Consider the following 23,452-nt stretch of genomic DNA (forward strand, 5'->3'; position numbering starts at 1 on the left):
CAAGACCAATTAGAATTAAAAATATATTTATTTAAATTACATTTGTCTTTAAGTATAAGTTTTATTGCAAAACTTAATATTTCCTAATATTTTTTGTTTAAATTCTATGCATTCCATTTATGTCTGTGTAATATAATTAATTATAATTTGTTTTTTTTTATAATATGAAATAAAATAAAAAAAAGTTGATTTAAAAAACTATTTCATTTAAGTATAGATATGCATAAATTTAAGAAAAATATTATGATATCTTCTATTCCTTTTTTATTTAATGACAAAAACAATTCAAGTGGCAAATTGAACCCACAAACATAGTTTTTACTGTTAGTAGTCACACTGTGCCACAGAGACCTCTAAACACCTCCAAGCATCAATAAGATTTTTAGCTTCACACTACATCCCAACACAGCGGGGTAGACATTTCAGGTCTCCATTATATGTCAAATTCTGGCGGCATTACGTGTCAAGTGGCTGATCTCAATGCGACACTTTGTACCATTACCAGAGCGAAATGAAAATGAATTTTATTTTTTTGAATGGGAAAGTAATCCATAGCCTGTTGATTTTAGTCATATTTCTGCCCCTACACAATGAGTACAGCCAAGAAGATATTAAATAAATATTTTAAATAAATACTTACACATCATCATGTTTGTAGAGTTGATACCCAGGAAATCCAAAAACCTGTCTGTTCCAAATACAAACACAGCACCAAATAAGAATCCAACTGCTACAGGAACAAAGGCATATTGGCCATTCTCTCCATATAAGCCAGAATTTTTACACATCTCAATAGCTGGCTCCAGTAAAGACCAATATGAAGCAGCTGTCATAACTCCCGCGGCAAAACCAAGGGATACATCGAGTAATTTTCTCTGTAAACAATCATTTCAATGATTTCAAATAATGTACGTCTATCAACAAATACACGTTTGAGAAAGTAAGCTTACATGTTTTCCTCTGATAAAAAATACACAACCGGCTCCCGCGGCAGTGAGCCCCCACGTCAGAAGTGTCCCAAGCAGTGCTTGCGTCACTGCACCATATCCCTGGATCATTTTGTCAAAGTAATTTTAAGTACAAAATTTTACACTTAAGTACTATTCATAAAAACATATTTCAAGTTATGTTTTCGAGTAAGTCAATGTTATCTATCACGATCTTTTTATACCTTCTCTCCACATGTTTATCGTACAATTTTTGACGTATACTGACAAACTGACATTTAATAAATTGATATTTACGTTTAATTTTTCCTGCTAACTTAAAATTTATATAAAATTTATTAAAATATATATTATATGGTATGTACTATTAGAGTCAATAAGCAAGATATATTACTCTATAAAATGAAAAAAATATAAAAAAAAGTATGATTACTTTAATTTCCCCCCTTATTCTATTATACGTTGCTTACACGCTTGCCGAGGCTTGTCAAGTACATGTTCACTAATACAAGCGTGTAAGCGGGGTGTTTGGCCTGGTTTATTGAGTTATGAGAGCTTGTCACTTGAATCAGTGGCGGTTTTTGCGGTTTTATGCAGTCGAGTTTTTTAAAAATTATTTTAAGAGTGTCCGTACCTTCTAGGATCTAAATAATATATATTTTTTAAAATAAATTTAAGTTAGAATTTATATTCTTCTTATTAAAAATTTTTTACTCGTTTACATACGTTTTAATTATTTAACTTTATAAATGATTCTGTTAATGTTTTTTTATTTCTTTAAAATATTTTACAAAAGATTAATGAAAATAAATCGAAATTTACTTTTCATCTCATAAATCTATGTAATAAAATTGTAACTGATCGCTGTCTATACTTCAGTATATATACCTTTCAAAGTAAATGAGAAAATTATTCTGGAAATTTATCAATGTAATAGAATCCAAAATAATGTTTTTTAGAGTTGGCTGAAACTTTAGTTTTCAATGTACAGTTAATGTATTTAAAATGATAATGTTATTAGAACGCGGACATAATCCAGATTAATAAATTAATAATAGTGTGGTTCAAGCAGGTGAAGCCACGAGCAGGTCGCTAGTGTAAAACAAAGTGTAAAACGGAGATAGATGTTTATTTTTGTACTGTGGACACCGACTAAGAAGGGATTTAAAAAAAAAATATCCTAAAGGGACGAAATAGAGATTGAAAGCTTTAATTGATTTGTTTTTAAATCAGCACCGATTTTAATAAAGTTTGAAATTCAGATTCATAAAAATATTTCAATGAACACGTGTTTCGTGGTTTTTTAGAATTCAACCCTAACTGAAAATAATCTAATAAACATATTTAATAAATATTCATATAGTTCAAACGGGCGAAGCCGCCCAAGTCAGCTAATTACTTTATAAAATTGTACGTTGTACATGTGCAATATTATAAAATTTGAATAGAATAAAAATATAATATTTGATCACAAATAAAGATTGTATTCATATTTAGAGCCAGACCGATTGTGAAAAACAAATTTCAAATCTAAAATGTTTCTATTCACGATATTATAAATACCAGAAACTATTCATTCATTGTTCCTCGAATCTGTGTTTCAAATAATTGAAAATGACGAATAGAGTAATTATATCGTTATCTTAATAATATTAGGTTAATGCTCATGTACTTAATAATTATGTACTTAGCGTAATTTACACGAACAATAAAAACGGTATTTATAATAAACGTTTAAGTCAGTAGCTCAGTGGCTACGTGACTGATATCTTTTACGTGATAAAGTAGTTTACCTAATTTATGAGGATATTTGAAGAATTATAAGCAAAGAAGTTTTTAAGCTAAGAAATATTATACACGTTCAAAAGATTTTAACTAAACGTAAGATTTAAATATCCTCGATTCGAAAAATTCGGCGGATAGTGAAGAATGGAGTGTCTTAACAATAGGTTCAGAGGGAACCTAGTGTTAAGAGACCCTGCTATGTCCCTGCTTTGCGGGATACAGAGTGAAGCTGAAAAAAAAAACAAAGAAAAATGATTAAAAAATAGATTTTTGTTCTTAATTATTTCGCACTAAATATAAGTGTCCTTGTAAAATTTACAATAGGTATTGCATTATTCATTTTAATAATATAATTAGCATGTCATGAATGATGAAACCTTTTTAACACATCACTTAGTAATGACCTCGTTGAAGTTATTATTCTGTTAAAAAAATTTAATATAATTATAATACATACCATACCGTTATGTATTTTAGTTCTGTTAATCGAGTCAGCACCGTGAGTTGTAGTTCTATTATATTATTTAATCATATTTAATGAGGAAATAGTACATAGTAGGTTGGTAAATCTAGCATATTTAGATATTATTCACGCATTTCCTATATTAAACGAAGTAGGCATAGAGATCCTATATACGGTCAATATATCGTGGCCGCCCTGAAGTTAAGTTTTCTCAACTTTTGCACATTGTTCACAAGTGAAAAAAATAAGCTTATATTTACTATAATATATCTGAGTTTGTAACGATATAGAAAGAGAATTTATTTCATAAATTTAATAATAATAAATGCATGCAATATACCCCATCAAAAACATAAATGTAAAATGAGAGCCAGGTTAAACGTTAAGGAATGCGTCGTTCTTGACTTTATCGACAAAAGAATGGAGGTCTATATGGGTCCCGAGTACCGAACACATAATTCACGTGGGATAATAGTCAAGCTCTAAATTTCATTCCAAATATTTCTTACGTCCAGACTTTATTATATTTGCAAGTTAGTGCATTACCAGCTTGTACTAGCTATGAAGATGATATGTGGTTTTGGTGCCTGGTGTTAAAAAATAGCCAAGTCAAATTTATCGACGCTTTAAGAAAATGCCATATTTAATCGTAGATTTTAAAGAGATTTTAAGGTTTAAATTTAGTTAATATTGGTATAGTTACTTGATAAATATTACATACATTTGTATGTAGATTTATTTATAGGTATTGGCTATATCGCACCCGAATCGTTTCTCTTAATATCTTTTACTTTCAAGGATTTCTGGTAGAGGTCTCTATTAGAGATAAGTTATCCGTTCAACAGATAATAATCTGTTATATATGTTTTGTATACTTTCTTTCTTGTATATAACATTTTGCCGAATTTTTTGAGGCATTGCATGTTGAGCGGCGAAACTCAAAGTTGGGCTTTTGACTTGGTGCCAGAGCGAATAAATGAAAATTGATAAGTTCATCATTTCCTCAAGTGGCGATCGAACCCACAACCGTCGCGTTACAGTCACCCCTCGTGCCTCTGCGCCACGACAGCCTTCAGATTACATAAAATTTCTTTTAATTTATCATAGAAAATCTTCCTCTCATCAACTTTAGTTCCAATCGACTAGGATAGAACAGTTCCAGATCAAATTTCCTTAACACACCGTTCAATACATTGGTTTTTAACCCACGCGTCATATTTAATAATTTTTTTTTAAGCAACTAAGGGTCTTTATAATAACAATTAATATTTTGAATAATAAAAACATAATAAAGAATAAAAAATATAATACATAAAAATTGTAATAATTAAAAAGGTGCCTTCTTAGAAACTTTGTGAAAATTAGAACATGGAATATATTTAAACCTTACAATTTATTTAAATATCGGGTGCAATCGTCGAACGTCAAGTCCCGCATGCGGCATGCTCTACTTCTAGCATAGTTTATACAAAGTTATATTGCTTGATCAGTCAGTGCAACCAAGACATTAATGAAATAAAATATTATTTAAAAAAATCTTTTTGAAAACAAGCTTTCTGGATATTTTTTCATGGTGTATTTATTGTACTTTTCCAAATCAAGCTCTTATTTGAAACCCATATTAGGTGGATTGTGCAAAAACTTTTGGATGCGCCATTTTGTGGAAGCGGCCATTTTGGCAGTAGGTTCCCGCTGCCGAGCATGCAATACAAGATGACGCTTGTTGCTGCTAAAGTAATGTGATACTTGCTAGTCCGTGAATTTTTAATAAAAATCCATGAGGATCAGAAATGAAAAATGGTTGGTTAAGCTGTTTTTATTTATTGGCATTTTTATTCACTGCTTTAGTATATGCCATGAGCACTCAAGCAAAGACAAACTACATTTGAGACACTTCGTTCTCCTAGAATTATATATTTTTGAAACTGTACCATAAATCCATAACATTATGCATATGATGGTTTACAGTTTGCTTATAATAATTATTGTAAATACCTAAGTGTAAGATATTAATACGGTACTGTCAATAATTGTAGATTCAAAAAGGGGCTGAAATACTTCTACTTCACATTTTCCGTTGCATCATCAAGAACAGCGTTGTAATTAGAAAATTATACATTTATATATATATTATATTCTTTATTCTTCAAATAAGGAATGTTGTCAGTCAAAAAAAACTCAGCTAACGCCTTTCGGATTGTAGGTACTGGAATCTGGACGTAGGATAAGTCTATCAATTAATTGTTGTAAAAAAATATAGAAATTATTTTTATAATATAGACGGTTGTTAATTCAGGCTTTCAGTTTCCTAGTAAGCAGAATAATAGAGAAAGAAATATTTTTTATATTACTGTTAATATAAAGTCTAACTCATTCTTAAGTAAGTAAGAAAGTTAATCTTGATAATTTCGTTAGATAAGTATAACTGTTTTTTTAGCCTCACGCTGTATCTCGCCAATAGCAGGGTAGGCAGATGGGACGTGGAAACGTAGGTTCCCACTTCCCATTAAATTCTGGAGACATTTCGTGTTGAATGGCGGAGCTCAACGCGCGAGGAAGTTAAAATATTAAATATTTAATTTCCTTCAGTGGGAATCGAACCTATACAGCCTGTTGCGCTTACAGTTGCACGCTTGTGCCCCTGCGCCACCGGCTTCTACATAACTCTTATTTTTTATAATATAACGACGGCGACGTCAGAAGAGGAGCAACCACCGTAGCGACGAAAGAACAAAATCCGCTATATCGTCATTATTCAAATTTTCGCTGTACTAGTTGTTCGTTTGTTCCGGCCTACGCTTTTTGTCCCATTTCCTTATACTTTGAAATTACGATTAGTTCGGTCAAAATTAGAGGCGGTCGTCCGTGGTGGACAATCGTGTGAACGGCCCGTTAAGTAAACAGATCGCGACCTGCGGGCAGAACCGAGAATGCTGAATGCTGTGGAAAATTGAGATTACTTTAGGATTAAATAGTTGTACTAAACTTTGTGCAACCACTTATCTTAATAATAAATATATATATTTTAAATTCAAAATGTTATCTTTCATCATCATCTAAAATCATCTCTATCATCATGAAATCTCAGTTATTTATAGGACGGGGGGGTTGTTTTTGGGGTTAATAGATTGTATAAAACTTTGTTACTACAAGTAGGTACTAGGAGTGTAAAATTTTTAAAAAGAATTTGCAATATTCTTCTCCTGAGGGGATGAAAGTTTGTATGGATTTTTTTTTAAATCGCCACCGATTTTTATAAGATTAGAAATTTAGACTCTTTAAAATATTTCATTGAATATGAGTTTCATGGTTTATTAGGATTCACCCTCTAAACTGACAATATTTTCATAAATATATATAGATAAATGTTCCTATAGTTCAAGCGGGCGAAGCCGCTACTCCACTAGTATAAAATATATACGAAAATACATAAAATATAAACGTACAATAATATATTTACTCTTAGGTATTACTATATAAGTCGTGCCGTGGAATATTGGCAAGAATGCTAGTTGATTCCTTGCGATAAAAATCTGAAAACTCACTTAACACCAGCGGAGTCTGGACACCAAAAGTTGAGGTATAATTAGTACATAATCTATATACCTATATCTAATTATATTTCTAACTAAATTAATATATTTCAAAAGACCTACGTATACGAAACGTAAGGTCGATTAATGATTTCCACGGACATCAGACCAGCGATTGTGTAACGGGCTGTGGCTTTACTGTTTATATCGATTTCGGTGCCCACGTCCAGTCGTGTCACGACAGCACGCGGAAGGTTTTAGATCATCCATCATAGGATTCGTTTCGCGCACCGCAGTAATAGCAGCAAAAACGTGTCGACGGCACGCGCTGGCCGATGTTTCCCTGATGCCTTTAATGTGGCTTATGTAGCCAAGCGATTGTAAGCGAGGAATGCTCAATAAATTGAAGATTAAGCTCAATCTGGTCCGTACAGGCTTGTAAGTGTATTAACACGTGTAAGGCTTTTTATAGTTGAGTAACGCATAATATAGTGATTACTGCCTATTACATTTTTTACAATACCTGTGTAAAAGGTGAAATTTAAATATAGATGCAACAAGTATTTTTTTTATCTTAGCGCTCTATCCCACACATATCAGGGTAACACAAAGGGAACCTGGGAACCCAACACACAGTAGTTAAATATACCTACTCGTATGTAAGTAAAAGCAGTTATAAGGACGTAGGAGCTTATTCTTGATCTACTATAAGGAAAGTTTAAAATAAGAAAAAATACATAGCATTTTAAAAACGGTTAAGTAATTTATGTCGTTTCTCATCAACATGGTGGTTTTTTTGCAGTTTCTGTAGCAGTGAAACCCAGTTTACGGTGAAAGTTTTTGTAAAGTTTAGTACAATTTGTATTTGTACTATATTATACCCTACCTTATTAGTTTCACATAGGTATTATATAAAACTAGCGGACGCGCGCAGCTTCGCTAGCTTATTTAGGGGTGAATTCTAATAAACCATGAAACATGTGTTCAATGAAATATTTTTAAGGGTCTAAATTTCAAATTTTATAAAAATCGGTGGCGATTTGAAGATTTTTCCATACAAACTTTCAACCCCTTATTTGCATCCTTAGGGGGTGAATTCTAGAAAACCATGAAACACATATTCAATTAAATATTTTTAAGAGTCTAAATTTTAAATTTTATAAAAATCAGTGGCGATTTAAGAATTTTTCCATACAAACTTTCAACCCCTTATTTGCGCCCTTAGGTGAAAAATTCTAGAAAATGTTGCAACATGTGTTCAAGTAAATACTTTTAAGAGTCTGAATTTCAAATTTTATAAAAATTGGTGCCGATTAAAAAAAATCTATACAATCTTTTAACCCCTTATTTGCACCCTTAGCGGGAGAATTGTAGAAAACTATGAAACACGTATTCAATTAAATACTTTTAAAAAGCTAAATTTCAAGTTTTATAAGAATCGGTGCCGATTTAATTTTTTTTCCATACAAACTTTCAACCCCTAACTCATTCCTTTAGGGTTAAAATTTTACAAAATCCCTTCTTAGTGGATGTCCAGATTACGAAAGTAAACATCTGTCCAAATTTCACGTTTCTACCATTAGCGGTTACGGCTGTGCGTGCGTCTTACCTCAGTCAGTGAGGACAAGTCCTTTTATATATATAGATTTGGCGTGCGCGCGTGATAAGATACTAAATCAGGAGTAATAAAAAGAATATTTTAGTTATTGTATTCATAAATAGTTAATATTTACATACATATAAGATAATTTAGTAAAAATAAAAAATATCTTTAATATAGGGGAGAGCGGGGCTAAAAGTTACCGAGGTAAGTTGTTCCGATGGAAATAATTTCGCGGGGAAAAGTTATAGGAATATTTAGTAAACATATAGTGAAATGCAATGTGATAGCGCACCCATGGCCATGATATTGGACAATCCAGTGGCACCCGAAACCAATGGAATAGCACACGGGTGTCGTTGGTGCACGATTGTAAATATTTTCGCATTTAATATTTTTGGTCTGTCTCACAAATTTTAACGATTAGCCTCGAGTATGTTAGTGTTTTTTTACATATATTATCTACTATTTCGGAACACTGTTTGTAAATAATTTACGTTTCCTAATCTTATTTATATTTAATTTTTTTTCAACACGTGTTTTTGGGGCTTGTTGTGACCTCGGAAAAACTTTCGCCAATTCATTTGTACCAATAATGGGATGTAAATATTGTAATTTTTCATACTAAAAAATATTGTAATTTAGTAACATGCAGACTTTCTTTCGAGGTTAACCTCTTTCGAGCCTAAAACGACTTTCGAGGTTATGTGTCATATGAGTTGATGCAAAAAACAGCGGATGTAGTTTTCAAAGATTGCAGGAATAAGATAAAAACTGTTACCAAGGAATTACATATATATATTGAGCGCGAAAACCTAAAGCTATAAAATCTTTGTTTATTATTTTGGTTTAATAAAATCAAAATAAGTTTTATTTTATGTAAAATTATCTTTTACTTTTTAGTTTGTTGTTTTTCGCTTCGGTTTTTTTTTGTTCAAAATTAATTCTAATTACGATTTTAAGTGATAAGTAACCTTAAAAGGATACTTCTTGAACGAGTGTTGGTTATGGTGGTAGTGGTTGTTAACGAGTGGCATCTGTTGTGATATGTAAAACTTGACTCAATTAGGTATTATTTTTGTGGAAACTAATATTTTGGTATATTGACAAGAAAATACATAAAAAATATTCGGGCGAATTGGGAACCTCTCCCTTTTTTGAAGTCGGTTGAAAATGAAAACATCTTTTTTGAGGTTGGTTGAAAAGAAATGCAACGATGTAGAATCTTACTTCTGATAATAATTTTAACAAAGTTTTCTCTTGTAACTATTCCAATATAATTAAAATTTACCAAAATAAAAAAAACGAATTTTCTCAATTTTGACCGGATTTTGTAATCGGAACCTAACCAAACTTTTATCAAACTATCCTTGAAGTGTATCCTTTCAAATAAGAAAAGAACCATTAGAATCGGTTGGCGTGATATTGACTTATTCGTCATTTTGTCAGACACGTACCAATACAAATTTAATACTTATGTGATTTTCTTATAAAATAGACCAAAAAAAATTGGTTCCCCCACATGGTCTCCCCCATGGGAAGCACAACCTTTCAAATAAAAAAAATCATCAAAATCGGTTCACCTAATCAAAAGTTATGAAGTAACATACGTAAAAAAAAACAGTCGAATTGATATTCTCCTTTTCTTACAGAAGTCGGTTAAAAAAGATTTGCTTTTGCGCCTGGTGATTATTATGATACTGTTGATTATTCCTTAAGTAAACAGGCTTTGTTCGATTATTTATTGTTTTTTATTTTTCAAATAATAGCTTTAAAAAATACGGTACCAATTTACCCCGGCCTGTTAACAAGTTGCCCCAAGTCGGGGTAAGTTGTTACTTTCCGACTTCAGTCAGAAAAAAAATCATAAAAAAAAAATCTTACAAAGAATACCCCAAATTACTGTTTTAATTGCAAGTCTAGATATGTAAGTTGAATTTGATTATATTGTATAAATACTGAAATCAAGTATTCGTAGCAATATTTGAGGTTAAAAAAAAATCGGAACTTTTGGCCCCGCTCTCCCCTAATAAGTTAACTATAGGCACACTATATAATTCATGTACGATAAAAAGGGAAGTATTCTTAGCAAAAACAACATAGTAGTAAATCCAACAAAGTAGTACACTATTATTATGATTTCTTGCATAAACTTACAGTAATTAAGTTTAAATAATTAACTTGGTAAGAAAGGGTCACAGAAGCGGTCACTGTCACAGCTCGCTAAGCTCACCTGCGATCTAATTTTAAAGAAAATTTTAACTGTTTAACGAAACTGAATTTAAAATGACCAAAAATGTTTAGAAAGAAATACAGCCTATAAGCTTAAAATTATGCTTATGGGAGACAAATATTTAACGAAACTTATCCAATTGTACCTAACAATTAAAATGTAGCTAACATTTTTGGTTATTTTAAATTCAGTTAATATAAAATATTCCATTACAAATAGACTAGTTCATTGTTATCTATACTTAGAGCCAAAAAGAAAAAGCATGTCACTAAATCGGAAAGTAAGCATACGGGTTAATAAATCAAAAACCTTATCTGAGTTCATCACAAAATGATTGACTTTCTATACAGATTATAATTACAAATCGACTCGATAGTCTCCGTGGGTTCAGGCAAATAGCATATTTAGTTATCTTATCGAACGATCATCTGCCGTGCGATGTGCGCCGGACATGCCGTCCGCGACCGTCGACCGTCCACCGTCACTCAACGTCACGCCACCGAACTCATCTGCCAGCAATCACAAACCCTAATTCTTATAATCCGAGGCCAATCAGCTATGTAGACCAGCTGATAGTCAAATTGCGAATCGTGTCGTGAGAACAGGTAGAGTACGAGGCAGGTGGCGGCGGCCCTCCCCAACTTCTGAGGCTAACTGTTCGTGGAGCTAGCCGGGCGTACCACCGCGCAGTCCCGTGTCGAGACGTCGCAAGCGCACCACGTAAGCTGCAATCGTACTTGCTACTTCACTCTCGCTTCACTAGCCGCTCGCAGTAGCGCGGGAAAGCTTCATCAGTGCTACTTGCGTGTGTTTATTTATCCGCGAAAAACTTTTAGTGCTAGTGCTAAATAAACTTGACTCTTTGTGGCATTAATTTCCTGGCTTTTAATATAAAGATAACAATATTTTTGATAGTTAGTCGATCTTGTTTTTTGTGGTAGTATTAGGAAAGTAATCGGGGCAGAGAGCATTAACGGTTGGCTCCGCGCTCGAGTGTGGCAGACCGCAAGCATGACGAGCGCCAGCAGATGCGCTCTCCTGCTTCTCCTCTTGGTATGTATTAAAATGGAGAAAAATATTGTTTTTATGAAACTATAATTTTTTTATGTATGTATTATAACTATTAAGAAAATGTATTATAACTTATTAATGTGATTAAAAACCAATATAAATACTTTACCATCGTAAATATTATTGGGTATTTATAGTAATTTACCTATACATCTATTTAGGAATACGATGTATCCTTCGTACATAATATTATACATAATGATATAAACATATTTAAATTGAATTGGAAATATTATTAATAAGATTTACCCATTAAAAATATTAAAGAAGAAATAAATGAAGATGAGCCAAGGCCAACCTTCCTCGCTCTAATTGCTACATTTTGACTTATATGAATAGACATGATCGAGCATTTGGAGATCGTGATTGGAACCATTAACGATATTAAATTTCACGCTTCGTAGATTTGCGTTGAACGCACAAAAAGCTCTCCGAGTATTTTACTGGTTGGTAGTGGCCATAAAAACGTTTAATGGTTGGAAAAATAATTATATTAGGCGCATTAAGCAAATGTTCTCCAAGCTCGTACTATGATGTTTGATATACATTCATAGCTGTATTTTAATACTGTTACTATAAATTACATTTATTTTCTTTTTATTCTCCAAAAATTGTATGCCCTTTTAGCTTTAGCTCTAATTTCAATATGTACCTATATGTACATATATTCTTCATTACTTTTCTTACTGTAACAGAGTTTATGTGTAATCGATGTAATCATATTCTGACGTAGTTGAAGCGTGCGTGTAAATGCTTATGCTTTTGATCCGCTTGACCGGTGCGATGGGGCTAGATATCGCCAATGATCCGTCCATAGCGCGGGCATTGAAGCGTGCTCTTTCCATTTATCTTAGGTATTATCTTATGGTACATCTTACATATAGTACCCTCTAGAGATATTCTCTAGGGGGGTCTTAAGTTTAGCTTTGAATAGATATAGAACTATTCATGTAAAGGTTTTTTATTTTTCAGGGTAATTTTTTTTAGGCAAATCTCAATCTCATATCCTACGCCCATGGCCGTACCTTATGTTACGAGAGCATTAAATATAATCATTTATCCGACTGTCGCCGATAAAGATAGCTTTAACACTTATTATTCTTACGAAGGTTTCTGTATCACTAAGCAAATGTAAATAAACTTTTATTTGAAATCCGGTTAAATATAGTCTATATTTAACCGGATTTCAAGGGCTTGTAGAAAGTAGCTTGAATTACAAAGCCACAATATAATATGGATTTTATAAATGGTAACCCAAAAACATTCAATGTTAATGTGATATTTGCCGCTTCATACATTTTTTTAATCTTCAATTTTGATCCTTAAAAATATGACACTATGATCTTAAATTAAACATAATGTCGTTTTGAATTAAGTTTATTTAAGTACACAATCGTTATATTAAAGGAGTTCTCATTGTCCTTTTAGAAAGTTTTGACGTCTTTGGACGAATTTTTCAAAATTTACATTCACAAAGACAAACACAGGGACTAAAATCTGTTGAATTAAAGTCCTACTTTATTTCAAAACTTATAGAGAAAGTTTCCGTTTACTGTAAACACGGTAATAGAACACGCTATTCTCCTTTCGCCTATTTAGAGACTACTACACTAGCAACTACCACGTAACTAACACAGTACTCAACGCCGACTGCAATCAGAAATTTTCATCAACAAAATAAGCATAATATAAAAAAAATTACAAGCATACATAAAATCCTTACTCACACAAAATAATTAAATGTTTAATGACAGTAAATCGCATGGGAAAGCGATAAGGAGCGTGTGAATGCTGGACAAAGTCGAGGAAGTAAATGTAACATGGCGCCTAATTGAGACGTACATACATACGTACTTTTGTTTTATAAAACGATATTATCGCCTTCGGTCATTAAACTATGGACAATTATTTTGCCATAGTAGTATCCTATGAATTTTGATCCCCTTTGTAGTGTCGAAATACGCGTTAATGCGATACAAACGGCCATATATTTTTAAAAAGTAAAGGTAGAAATATTATTTTTTCGAGAAATTATGGGACCGTAGATTTGAGTACATGGTTTGAATTTCAACTCGTTATCTTCAAGCGTTCCTCTAAAATAAAGGCTCTTGACAGACGGACGGACAACAAAGTATTCTTATAAAGGTTCTTTTTTCCTTAAAAGTTCCCTGTTCCCCAATTTCCGCCAAATTCTGGAAGCATTGATTGTTGAGCGGTGGAACTCAACACTGCGCTTTGCCTCGAGACCAGAGCAAAGAAAATGGAAATATTAAATATTTCATTTCCTCGAGTGGGAGTCAATCTCTTATCCTACAGTCATACTTTCTGACCCTGCGCTACGAATAACCACCTTAATTAATTATTCAAAAAAAAAAAATTAAAAAAAAAACGTGCTGAAATACTATTATTACATCATTATTATCATCATCTATATAGTAATAACGTACAAAGATGAATGACCCTCTAAAGCAGAACGTTATACCATACGAAAACAATATATAAGATCAATTAATTCTCTCTCTTCACTTCACGCTTAATAACCAGAGCGGCACCGTTTTAGGAAAAAACCGTTTCCAGTCTGGGCGCTAATTTGCATACAGGTATTACGATCAAAATCTGCGAGACATTATATTGAAAATAAAAAAATATATACGTGCATAATATGTGTCACTTAAGGACGAGAACCCTCGCATTGTTGCGTCTGCTATTAACTTATTATTTTAAGATGATAAATAAAATACGCCACGAGCCAGTCGTGGCGCAGGAGCACAAAGTGTGACAGTAAGCATTAGGTTGTGGGTTCGACAACAACTAGAGGAAATGAAATATTTTTATTTTCTTCGCTCTAATGTAGAGGAAAAGCGTGGAGATCCGCCACCTCCAGAAATCGGCGGAAAGTCGATATCAAAGTGTCTTAACACTAGGTTCCCTCTGCTTACCCTGCTGTGTGACAGCGTGACGCTAAAAATACACTGTTAAATGATTAAAAAGCTCACCTCTGTGACATTTAAGTATGCATTTTTAATTAAGGATAAGTACTAACGCACACGCTTAATTATTTTTCACACTACATATAAAGAACCATTAATTTCGAAACAATCGAGCCATCGCAGCGAGCGATATAGTACCTACCTACCTATAAAATGAGAATGTAAAGCAGGTTAATTTCGGTTACCTATATATAGCATATTAAATTTTGCGGTTTTATTCGATCACGTTTTAAATAAAAGTCAAATATTTAGGCGTTTAGGATTGCGGTCAACTTAAAGTTCAATTGTGTAAAAGTATAGATTTAAGCCCGGTTTATGGTCACAAAGCCATAACACAAATTCAAAATATTAAGCTGTAAAAAGAAGGTCAATTTTTTGTAGCTTTAGTGTAAAAATAATTTGAACTTTGAATATTTAAAGTTTGTATATTTTTTGTGAAAAAAAAAAATCAATATTAAATTTTTATTATTTCAGATTCGTGATTCATTAATTAATTATTTGACACAAAATATTGCAAAGAGTTCTTAAAGATATAAAATAACATAACTATGTTTTTTTTTTTTAATTTAAAACCAGGCCTTATAAAAGTAGCAACGATTTTAGTTCTATTGTTATTAAACAAAACTCTAACGCATTAATACTACTTAATTAACTTAAAAGTAAAACGTTAACACTACAAACAATAAGTTTAACATTTTAATTATCCGTTCTACAAATTGAATGCTCATTGTTGCAGGTTCCGGTTGTTCGCTGCCAAGACTATGATGGTGAGTGCCTTACATCTTACGTGCCTATTGCCTACACCAGAATTATAACTTGTGAACTAAATCTAAATATAAACTTGTTATATTTCTACTCGATAGTAGAAAGATATTTTAATTAATTGATTTATAGTTTCATCTATTATATTATTATTCTTAAAACTAAAAAAATACATCTTTTTTCCCGCTTAGAAACGTAACCTAAGAAAACCTCGAAAGTCAAGACACTCTATTCTTCGTGTTTCGCCTGAATCGGTGAGATAACTCGTGTAGTGGCGGAAATTTTACTTAAGCTGGGAACCCGCGACCATTGCGTTTACGATTCAGATACCGTCTAACAGAGCAACGACGATCTGTTATTTATTTAATTATATTAAATATTTATGAATATTGCATTTAATCATATTTTATAACAAGAACTATTAAATTAATTTTCATAATCATGTTCAAATGAAAACACATTAAAATGATATTCTAAAAGCGTAATAAACACTTTTGTTTGTAACAGTAACCGACATCCAGTGCACGTTCGCCAGCGCCGGCTCCGGCATCAGAGACTCCGTGAGCGCTCTACTGAGAAAGCCGGAAGGCTTCCGCGGCGCCCCGCTGTTCGCCGACGATCGCATTACTGACCCCATTGCGGACCCCGTGTGCCAAATACGGCCGGAGCCGGAGGACCCCACCGGCCTCTTGTACAGATTGAGGATAAACGATTTCACTAAATGCGGCGTTCTCAAGAGAAACGTGAGTGTTTTACAAGTATAATTGAGTTATAGTTTAGCTTAATAGAAATTGAACTAGTTATTTTTGCGTTCAATTCAAATATACTTATCTAATATAAGGTTTGCAATCTAAATTTAGTCGATAATATATTCCATTGAACAGAATATTATATAGAGGCCGTCGTGGCACAGGGGCACTGGAAGCCAGACTGTAATGCGACGATTGTGGGTTCGATCCCCATTCGAGGGAATAAATTATAACTATTTATTAAAAAAATCATTTCTTCGCTCTGGCACCAAGGCAAAAACCCGGCGTTGATTCCCGCCACTCAACACGCAATGCTCCCAATAATTCGGCAAAAATATATTTCTTTGGAAATTGAAGAACAAAATAATAGTCTTCACAAAACGATAATGTTTTTTTCATTGCATCTTTTCTCACTGTACCTACATTGCGGAAACATGATAATGATGTGACAATTTTATATGATTTTTTCAATCGTCATCGCGTATTCTTCTCTAACATTGACATATAATAGTAATGCCGTTACAATAACAGTATGCAATGTTTAGTGGGCTATAGACAACGAGGCACCTACTCCACTACACTGATATACTATTAACTGGAGGCCGTAGACCGGTAATATGAGGGAAACTAAAATACACGATAAACATAGTACTTGGCAAGCAGTAATAACTCGCGTTCCGTGACTTGTATAGACTACGTTTATTTTGTTGACTGCTGTGATTTTAAACAAGTAAGGTAAATGTACGGGAGTTCGGCAGTTTAAGGCTCTCATAACTTTAAACTATTGTAAATACATTATTAAAGGTTATATGAATTTGCAAATTTTAGTGTGATCAAAGTGGGTCTTTTGGCAGTAATTTAATGTGTGAATTATGCGGTTTAACTTAACCTTAATTTTTATATTAATTTATTTGTGGACCTCTAATTTGAACCCTACTTCGTGATAAAATTTAGCTCTGTTTCTAACTTCGTGAGTTTGTGTCCCCTATTTCGGGTCACAAGTTTTTACCTCGCGAGTGAGGTTTTATAATAAAAAAAATTAACACCTTTATTGGTTTGGATTGTAAAGAATTTGTAAATAAAAAAAAATAGGTAGATCAGCTTAATTAACGACATTAAAACTTTCATAAAAAAAATCAAATCAAATTAAATCATCTTCACGCTGTATCCCGCACACAGCAGGATAGGCCTAGGTAGGTAGGTAGGTAGATAGATAGGTAGGGACCTAGTGTTTTTAAAACACTCCGTTCCCCACTTTCTGCGGAATTCCGGAGTCACAGCATGTTAAGTGGCACAACTCAACGCCGTGCTTTGCCTGAAATATAAATTTAAATAAATATTTTCTATTTTCTATACTATTCCTATTTTCATCTCCTGGAGTGGGGATCGAACCCACAACCAGTCGGTTTTACAGTCACACTTTGTACTCCTGCGCCACGAGTAGCCCCAACTTTTATAATTTACAAATTATATAAGCTCAGTTTTAAAAAAACTACATTTTTGAACGTTTATATATTTTTTTTATGAAAAATATATAAAAAAACTCAAAATTCAAGTTAAATTTTTTGAAGCTAGGTATGCCAGTTTATAGAACTATATATTTTCGCAACCAGTTTGTACGGCGTTTTGTGTTTAGTAGGTATATATTATATTCCTGAAAAATTCTTGAAAAAATAAAAAGATCTTTATTTAGACTTATAACAAGACTAAGATAAACACTATTAACAAAGACAAAGAAGTCAATGTGCTGATTTTACGTAGATTTATTTGTCACGAAGTTAGAGAAAATAATGAAATGTAGGGGATCTTATTTCGTGTTACTGATTTTAGTAACTTCCGCAGTTCTGTTTATTCAGTATTTTTTACATTATGTAAAGTAATCATTAACAACCACGTATATTCGATAAAATACACAAAAATAAATTATAAAGGTTGATTAAAAAATAAAATTACATTGGCAGTACCTATACGAATTTAGCTTAAAATTACCAATTCAGGTTACCTTTAAAATAGTAATATAGAAATTTAAGTGGACAAAACATATACCGAATTTCGATCACGAGAAACTTTAATAAATACAGTAACTGATTTTAAGCTTTAAATTTAAATTATCTTAGTTATAACATAAATATAAATTTATTAAAAAGTATCTAAGATTTCCCTAATTCGGTAGTAACACGAAATAGCGGACACTTGATAAATAAAATGTCTGCTATTTCGTGAATCGATTTATTGCAATTTTAAAAGAATTTTATGCTTTCATCTATTTTTTTTTTCAATAAAATGTTTAATTATAGAATACAAAAAAGCATATATTCAATGTTTTATTCGAATAACTTACCTTTGTCTTTCTACAACCTTAAGAAATTCTTACCCTAGTCTTACGGTCGCAAGCATCGCAGACACGTTACAATGCAGTTTGTAGCCAACTCTGCGTTTAAAATGTCGCTATACGCTCAATTTTATCATTAAAATATTGTTACTTAGTTTTTAGACAGTTGAAAGTATAAAGATTATATACCAATATATAGTTTCCGTAAATAATACTTAAATTGCTTATTATTTTCGCCAGAAGCAAAACTCACGAAACCACGTACTATCACGAAGTTACCGTCACTTACCTTAGTGCTTAGGAATGTTTTCTAGTATTAAGTTTGATAGCAGAAAGTTGTGATTTAGTAAAGCTTAAAAATTTACTAAGTAACTATTATCGAATATTTGGATAATATTTATCAAATAGTAAATGATAATAATATCTTTATGGTGATAGCAAAAACTCCTCTAAACATACATACGAGTACTTATATGTATAATCTATATAGCATTTTCATTTCTGTCTTGTTTTTCAGGGTTTCGTTCACGTACGTATCTGGTTCCCACAATTTCCTGGAGTGGTGATGCAGTCCGACCAGGAACTAATCATCATGTGCAAGCCTCCAGAGCCTACTATCATCGAAAACAAAGCAGCAGGTTTTGCCGGTAGCTTGTGAGTATACTACTATAAAAAAGCACTTGTGCTATATTCCACTGAGTAAGATTTGAACCCTCAAGAATTAGTGACAGTGTAAAATATATTCAATAATGTATAATGTTCTACACTCAACTATAACGGTCGCAATTCAGTTTTTAACTTCCGTTCTTCACTTTCCACCGAATTCTGGAGACATTGCACGTTGAGTGGCGGACCTCAACGCCGAGTTTTGCCTCGTTACCAGAGCGAAGAAAGTGGCGATCGAACCCATAACCAGTTGCATTTACAGAAGCACGCTTGTGTTTCTGTAAATGCAACTGGCCACGACTGGCCTCAATTAGGTATATGGGTGCCTATTATATGTTCTGTGTTTTCAAATCTAACACCATGTGTGTAATGCTATGCCCTCTATGTTTCACTGTGGGTGGTAAAATTACACCTAGCGCACTCGAACGGTATGCTAACTATCCACTAGCTGACGGTGAGGATACGTTGTTAGAACCTGCAACAAGCATGTACCTACTTTTTCACCTGGGGCATCACTAGACGATCTTATTATCTCCTTATCATGTTCCGCACAGTACTTTGCTGCTACACTCGCGATTGTCTGTTTACTACTTTCTATTTACTCTACTATTTGTTTATTTCCGAATTTAGTTGGTAGGTGTGCAAAAATAATAATAATACTTTTTACGACATTGCCCCTACATATCTTTGATATTTTCACCCTTACCCCGTATTATTAAGTTAAACTTGTATGGCGTTCGGTTGTGCGACTATTAAGTTGCAATTTTTAACCAAGCTTTAACGTCTTATATCTATTTCAGTCCGCACGGTGCCCGGGTCTCGGGTGTGGTCGAAGAGACGCCCGGCCGCCTGGAGTACGAAGTAGCATTATATAAAGAAGCCCCGCCCGTGTCACGACATTCTAATCACTCACTCGACATGCCTGTCGACCAGGTAAATACTGTACGTGACATTCATGCACTACTTTTTACACGTGAAAATAAAAATTAAAGTTGAAGTTCACGCACTATTTTATATAGGTACAAAAGAAACAATTTAAAAAATATATATTATCGTTTTGTTTCTTCAGTTTTGCGCTAAATCCCACATAGGTATATCAGGGTAGGCTTTACCTAAAGAAACCTAACTCAAACCTCATTACCTTGTGTGAGAATCGAACCTGCGCCACGACTAGCCTCGATACCTTTTTTATTATCTTTGACCCTTTTAAAACATCCATATTATAAAGTATGAGTAAAATATTATATACTTAATTAACCGATTTCAGTTAAAGGAGGAGGTTATCAATTCGACCTCAGAAGTTTTGACTGGGTGAACCGATTTTGATGATTCATTTTTATTTCAATGGTTTTTCTCTGACAATGGCATCCATGAAAAAAACACATAAGTTTTAAATTTGCATTAAGTAAGTGCGCGATAAATGAACGAATTACTCAATAGTCCACCAACCCATTTCAATAATTGGACCGTTTATTTTGAAAGTGGTGTAAGTCCATTTTCTTTTGTTTCGAGAAAATTAAAGGTTAGTATGTCGTTGATTATGCAATTTCATATACCGACCGATTTTCAGTTGTTCAAAAAATTGTTTTTTTTTTGAGAAATTAAACACGGACTAGTTATATATAAAAACATTACATTAAATTAAACATGAATTACGTGATATCTCATTTTTCTCAAAAATGGACTTACACCACTTTCAAAATAAACGGTCCAATTCTTTCTTTTATTGGTCTGAGTATGGGATTCGTTTAAAGTTGAGGAAGTCGGTATTTTTTGTTAAGAAATATATATTTTTTACACAGGCTGTACCAATCGGAACTAAATTGCAATTACGAGCCCGTATCAACCCTGATTCAGCATGGCGTCACATAAAACTGCTGGAAGTAGCGGTCTCCCCCGATCCTGATCGTCCGCACGCACCTGGCGCTGTCTTACTTGTTAAAGACGGGTAAATATTAATTTTCTAATAATTAGCTTCCCGCACACAGGATAGGCAGAGGGAACCTAGTGTTAAGACACTCCGTTCACCACTTTCCGTGGGAATTGTGGAGGCATTACCTGTTGAGTGGAGGAACCCAACGGTGCGCTTTTGCCTCGACAACAAAGCAAAAAATTAAAATATTTCAATTCCTCGAATAAACCCACCACCAGTCCCGTTTACAGTCGCAACCTTTATACCTCTGCGCCAAGACTGGCTTAAATAATGAATGGTCTAGCCTAAAATTACTACAAACTAATTTAAATTTATTCACAGATGCCGAAACAGAGATTTCGCGTCAATTATTCCACATCAACCAGCGCGTTACCGGGAGCGTCATAACGAAGTGTTTCTGGACTTCGAAGCTTTCTTACTGGCATCAATGAAGGAACGTTCCACTCTTTGGATACATTCCCAGATCAAAGCTTGTATGGATGCAGCAGATTGCCAACCGGACTACTGTCTTGATCTATTCGAGCCATCTGGTAGGTTTTTTATCATATCTTTCAATTACCTAATGCAGTGTTTTAATAGGATAACGATAAATATTTGTATATTTATATCAATTCGTAAGAAAGTTAAAGAGAAAAAAAACGTTATGTTCAATTGCTATTTTATTTTTACTAAAATTAAAGTTATAAATTTATAATTAGATGGGAATTTTTGTTTTAGGTCACGGTCGTAAACGTAGAGCTCTGCCGGAAGCAAATCACAATATAACAGCATCATCCCTTATATCTGACAATAGTTCTATACCATTCACGAGGTTTAAGGAGAATCTTGAGTACACAGTGGTAATGCCCGGGGAGCTGTTCCACAGAACGCCTATAGAAGCAACTTGCGCTACGTCTATGATGGTCGCCGTTGCATTAGGGGCTTTGTTGTTTATGTCTGCACTTTTGGTAAGTTCTTTAGTTTTTTACTCTGTATCCCACGTATAGCAACGTAGGCAGAGGGAACCTAGTGTTGAGTCAACGTTCCCCTCTTTCCAATGAATTCTCGAGACACTGTGTGTCGAGTAGCGGAACTTGACGCCGCGTTTCTTATCACAGCGAGGAAATGACAATATGGTCTCAGTACAAAGTATATTTAATACAAATTTATAACTTACCCTTTTATCTCTTTCTCCCCCTCTGCCTCTTCCGCTGAATGTGGGCTAAAGCGTGAAGCTAACAAACTCTTTATAATGTTATATTTATATTTCCAGATGTGCTACCTGGCAACAAAATTGAATGCGACAATGTTAAAAAATAGCAATCTCCATACTCCTTCAGGGAAAGGCTTCGAACAAATATTGCGGGAACTAGCCCATCATTCGCTTCCAGAATCTGGTTACACGGGTCGTCCCACCGTACAGTAGATTTAAGAAAATTTACGGTTAAATTCTAATTTAAATCTGAAAATCAATATTAATTTAAAAAGTACTGTCTATATATATATAAATATAATGTGGCCTTATTTAAATATGTACTATAATTATTGCTCCTACTTGCAATGGATTGATTAATAAGTTAGTTTAGATCTAACTTCTAGTTTTAGATAAATTAAGGTTATAGAATGAGTATGGCATATTTATTTGAGTTGATCTTATGACTGAAAAATTATAAGCTACATAATACGTAGCTTAAATAAAGCTTTTTCAGTCATGACTGTCACTTAATATATTTTAATTATTGTTATTACAGTTAAGAGGTAATACTTATAAGTAATATTTATTTTTTAATTTAGCGAAAATTAATTATGTTTTCAATGTGATTTTAATAAAAAATAGATTTTAATACCTACGTACTATTATTTTATTTTTCCATTTCACATAGAAATTTCATTTCGTGAGGCCACTGTGGCTACAGAATAGCCCTTATATAAATTTGTACCTCGAAGAATGTCAAAAGTTACTTAATTTTATTTAGTTTAATAGTTATTTTGATATAAGTATCTAAATAAACCATAGATATAAAGTAATTTATTACCATATAAAAATCTACTAAGCCAAAATATAGTATTAAAAAATTAGATAAAGTTGAGATAAAAATAGTAACATCTCAAATTCAGCCGCTCACACATTTCAAATTCAGGAATAAAGCGAAAATCACTAAACTCGTCGTCGTCTCGGTAATTTACAGTATACCCAAAGCATAATTCTATTTCTCTTTTAATTCTATAGGGTCATTATGGGAAAACCTTAAATATCGCTAAAAAACAAATATTTAACAAAAATAGGCACTCACTCGATGTGATGTTGGAATAGCCGCCTGGAATTTGTATTGGTTTTATGTAACTTATATCTTAAACTTACTTTTAAGTTTACGTTGGAACTGTTTCACTTGTAGAGTTTTCTGGTAA

General features: G+C 33.0%; 2 protein-coding genes across 4 annotated transcripts in view; one reads left to right on the forward strand and one right to left on the reverse strand.

Annotated features, from left to right (window-relative positions):
- Zip48C (Zinc/iron regulated transporter-related protein 48C) overlaps positions 1–1,204 on the reverse strand; it is a 36,391-nt gene extending 35,187 nt beyond the window's left edge. For both annotated transcript variants that reach the window (XM_085187801.1, XM_085187800.1), the window contains exons 1-2: positions 951–1,204; positions 641–875 (exon numbers count right to left, since the gene is read on the reverse strand). In XM_085187801.1, coding sequence (XP_085043927.1) covers positions 641–875; positions 951–1,058 — 343 coding nt within the window. In that variant the 5' untranslated portion in view covers positions 1,059–1,204. The remainder of the gene's footprint in view (positions 1–640; positions 876–950) is intronic.
- Positions 1,205–11,233: 10,029 nt separating this feature from the next.
- On the forward strand, positions 11,234–22,887 carry LOC146537646 (uncharacterized). 2 transcript variants are annotated; one of them, XM_085187759.1, is made up of 9 exons: positions 11,234–11,614; positions 15,359–15,389; positions 15,892–16,127; positions 18,983–19,119; positions 19,932–20,073; positions 20,934–21,079; positions 21,386–21,594; positions 21,782–22,011; positions 22,317–22,887. In XM_085187759.1, the coding sequence occupies exons 1-9, from the start codon at positions 11,573–11,575 to the stop codon at positions 22,467–22,469; spliced, it is 1,326 nt and encodes a 441-aa protein (XP_085043885.1). In that variant the 5' UTR covers positions 11,234–11,572; the 3' UTR covers positions 22,470–22,887. The 2 variants fall into 2 exon arrangements, with proteins under 2 accessions (XP_085043885.1, XP_085043886.1); XM_085187760.1 differs by having other exon boundaries at positions 19,932–20,064.
- Positions 22,888–23,452: the final 565 nt, after the last annotated feature.

Source organism: Heliconius melpomene, chromosome 7, assembly GCF_056956725.1.
Source record: "Heliconius melpomene rosina isolate 202511_hmr_F chromosome 7, ASM5695672v1, whole genome shotgun sequence".
NCBI lineage: Eukaryota > Metazoa > Arthropoda > Insecta > Lepidoptera > Nymphalidae > Heliconius > Heliconius melpomene.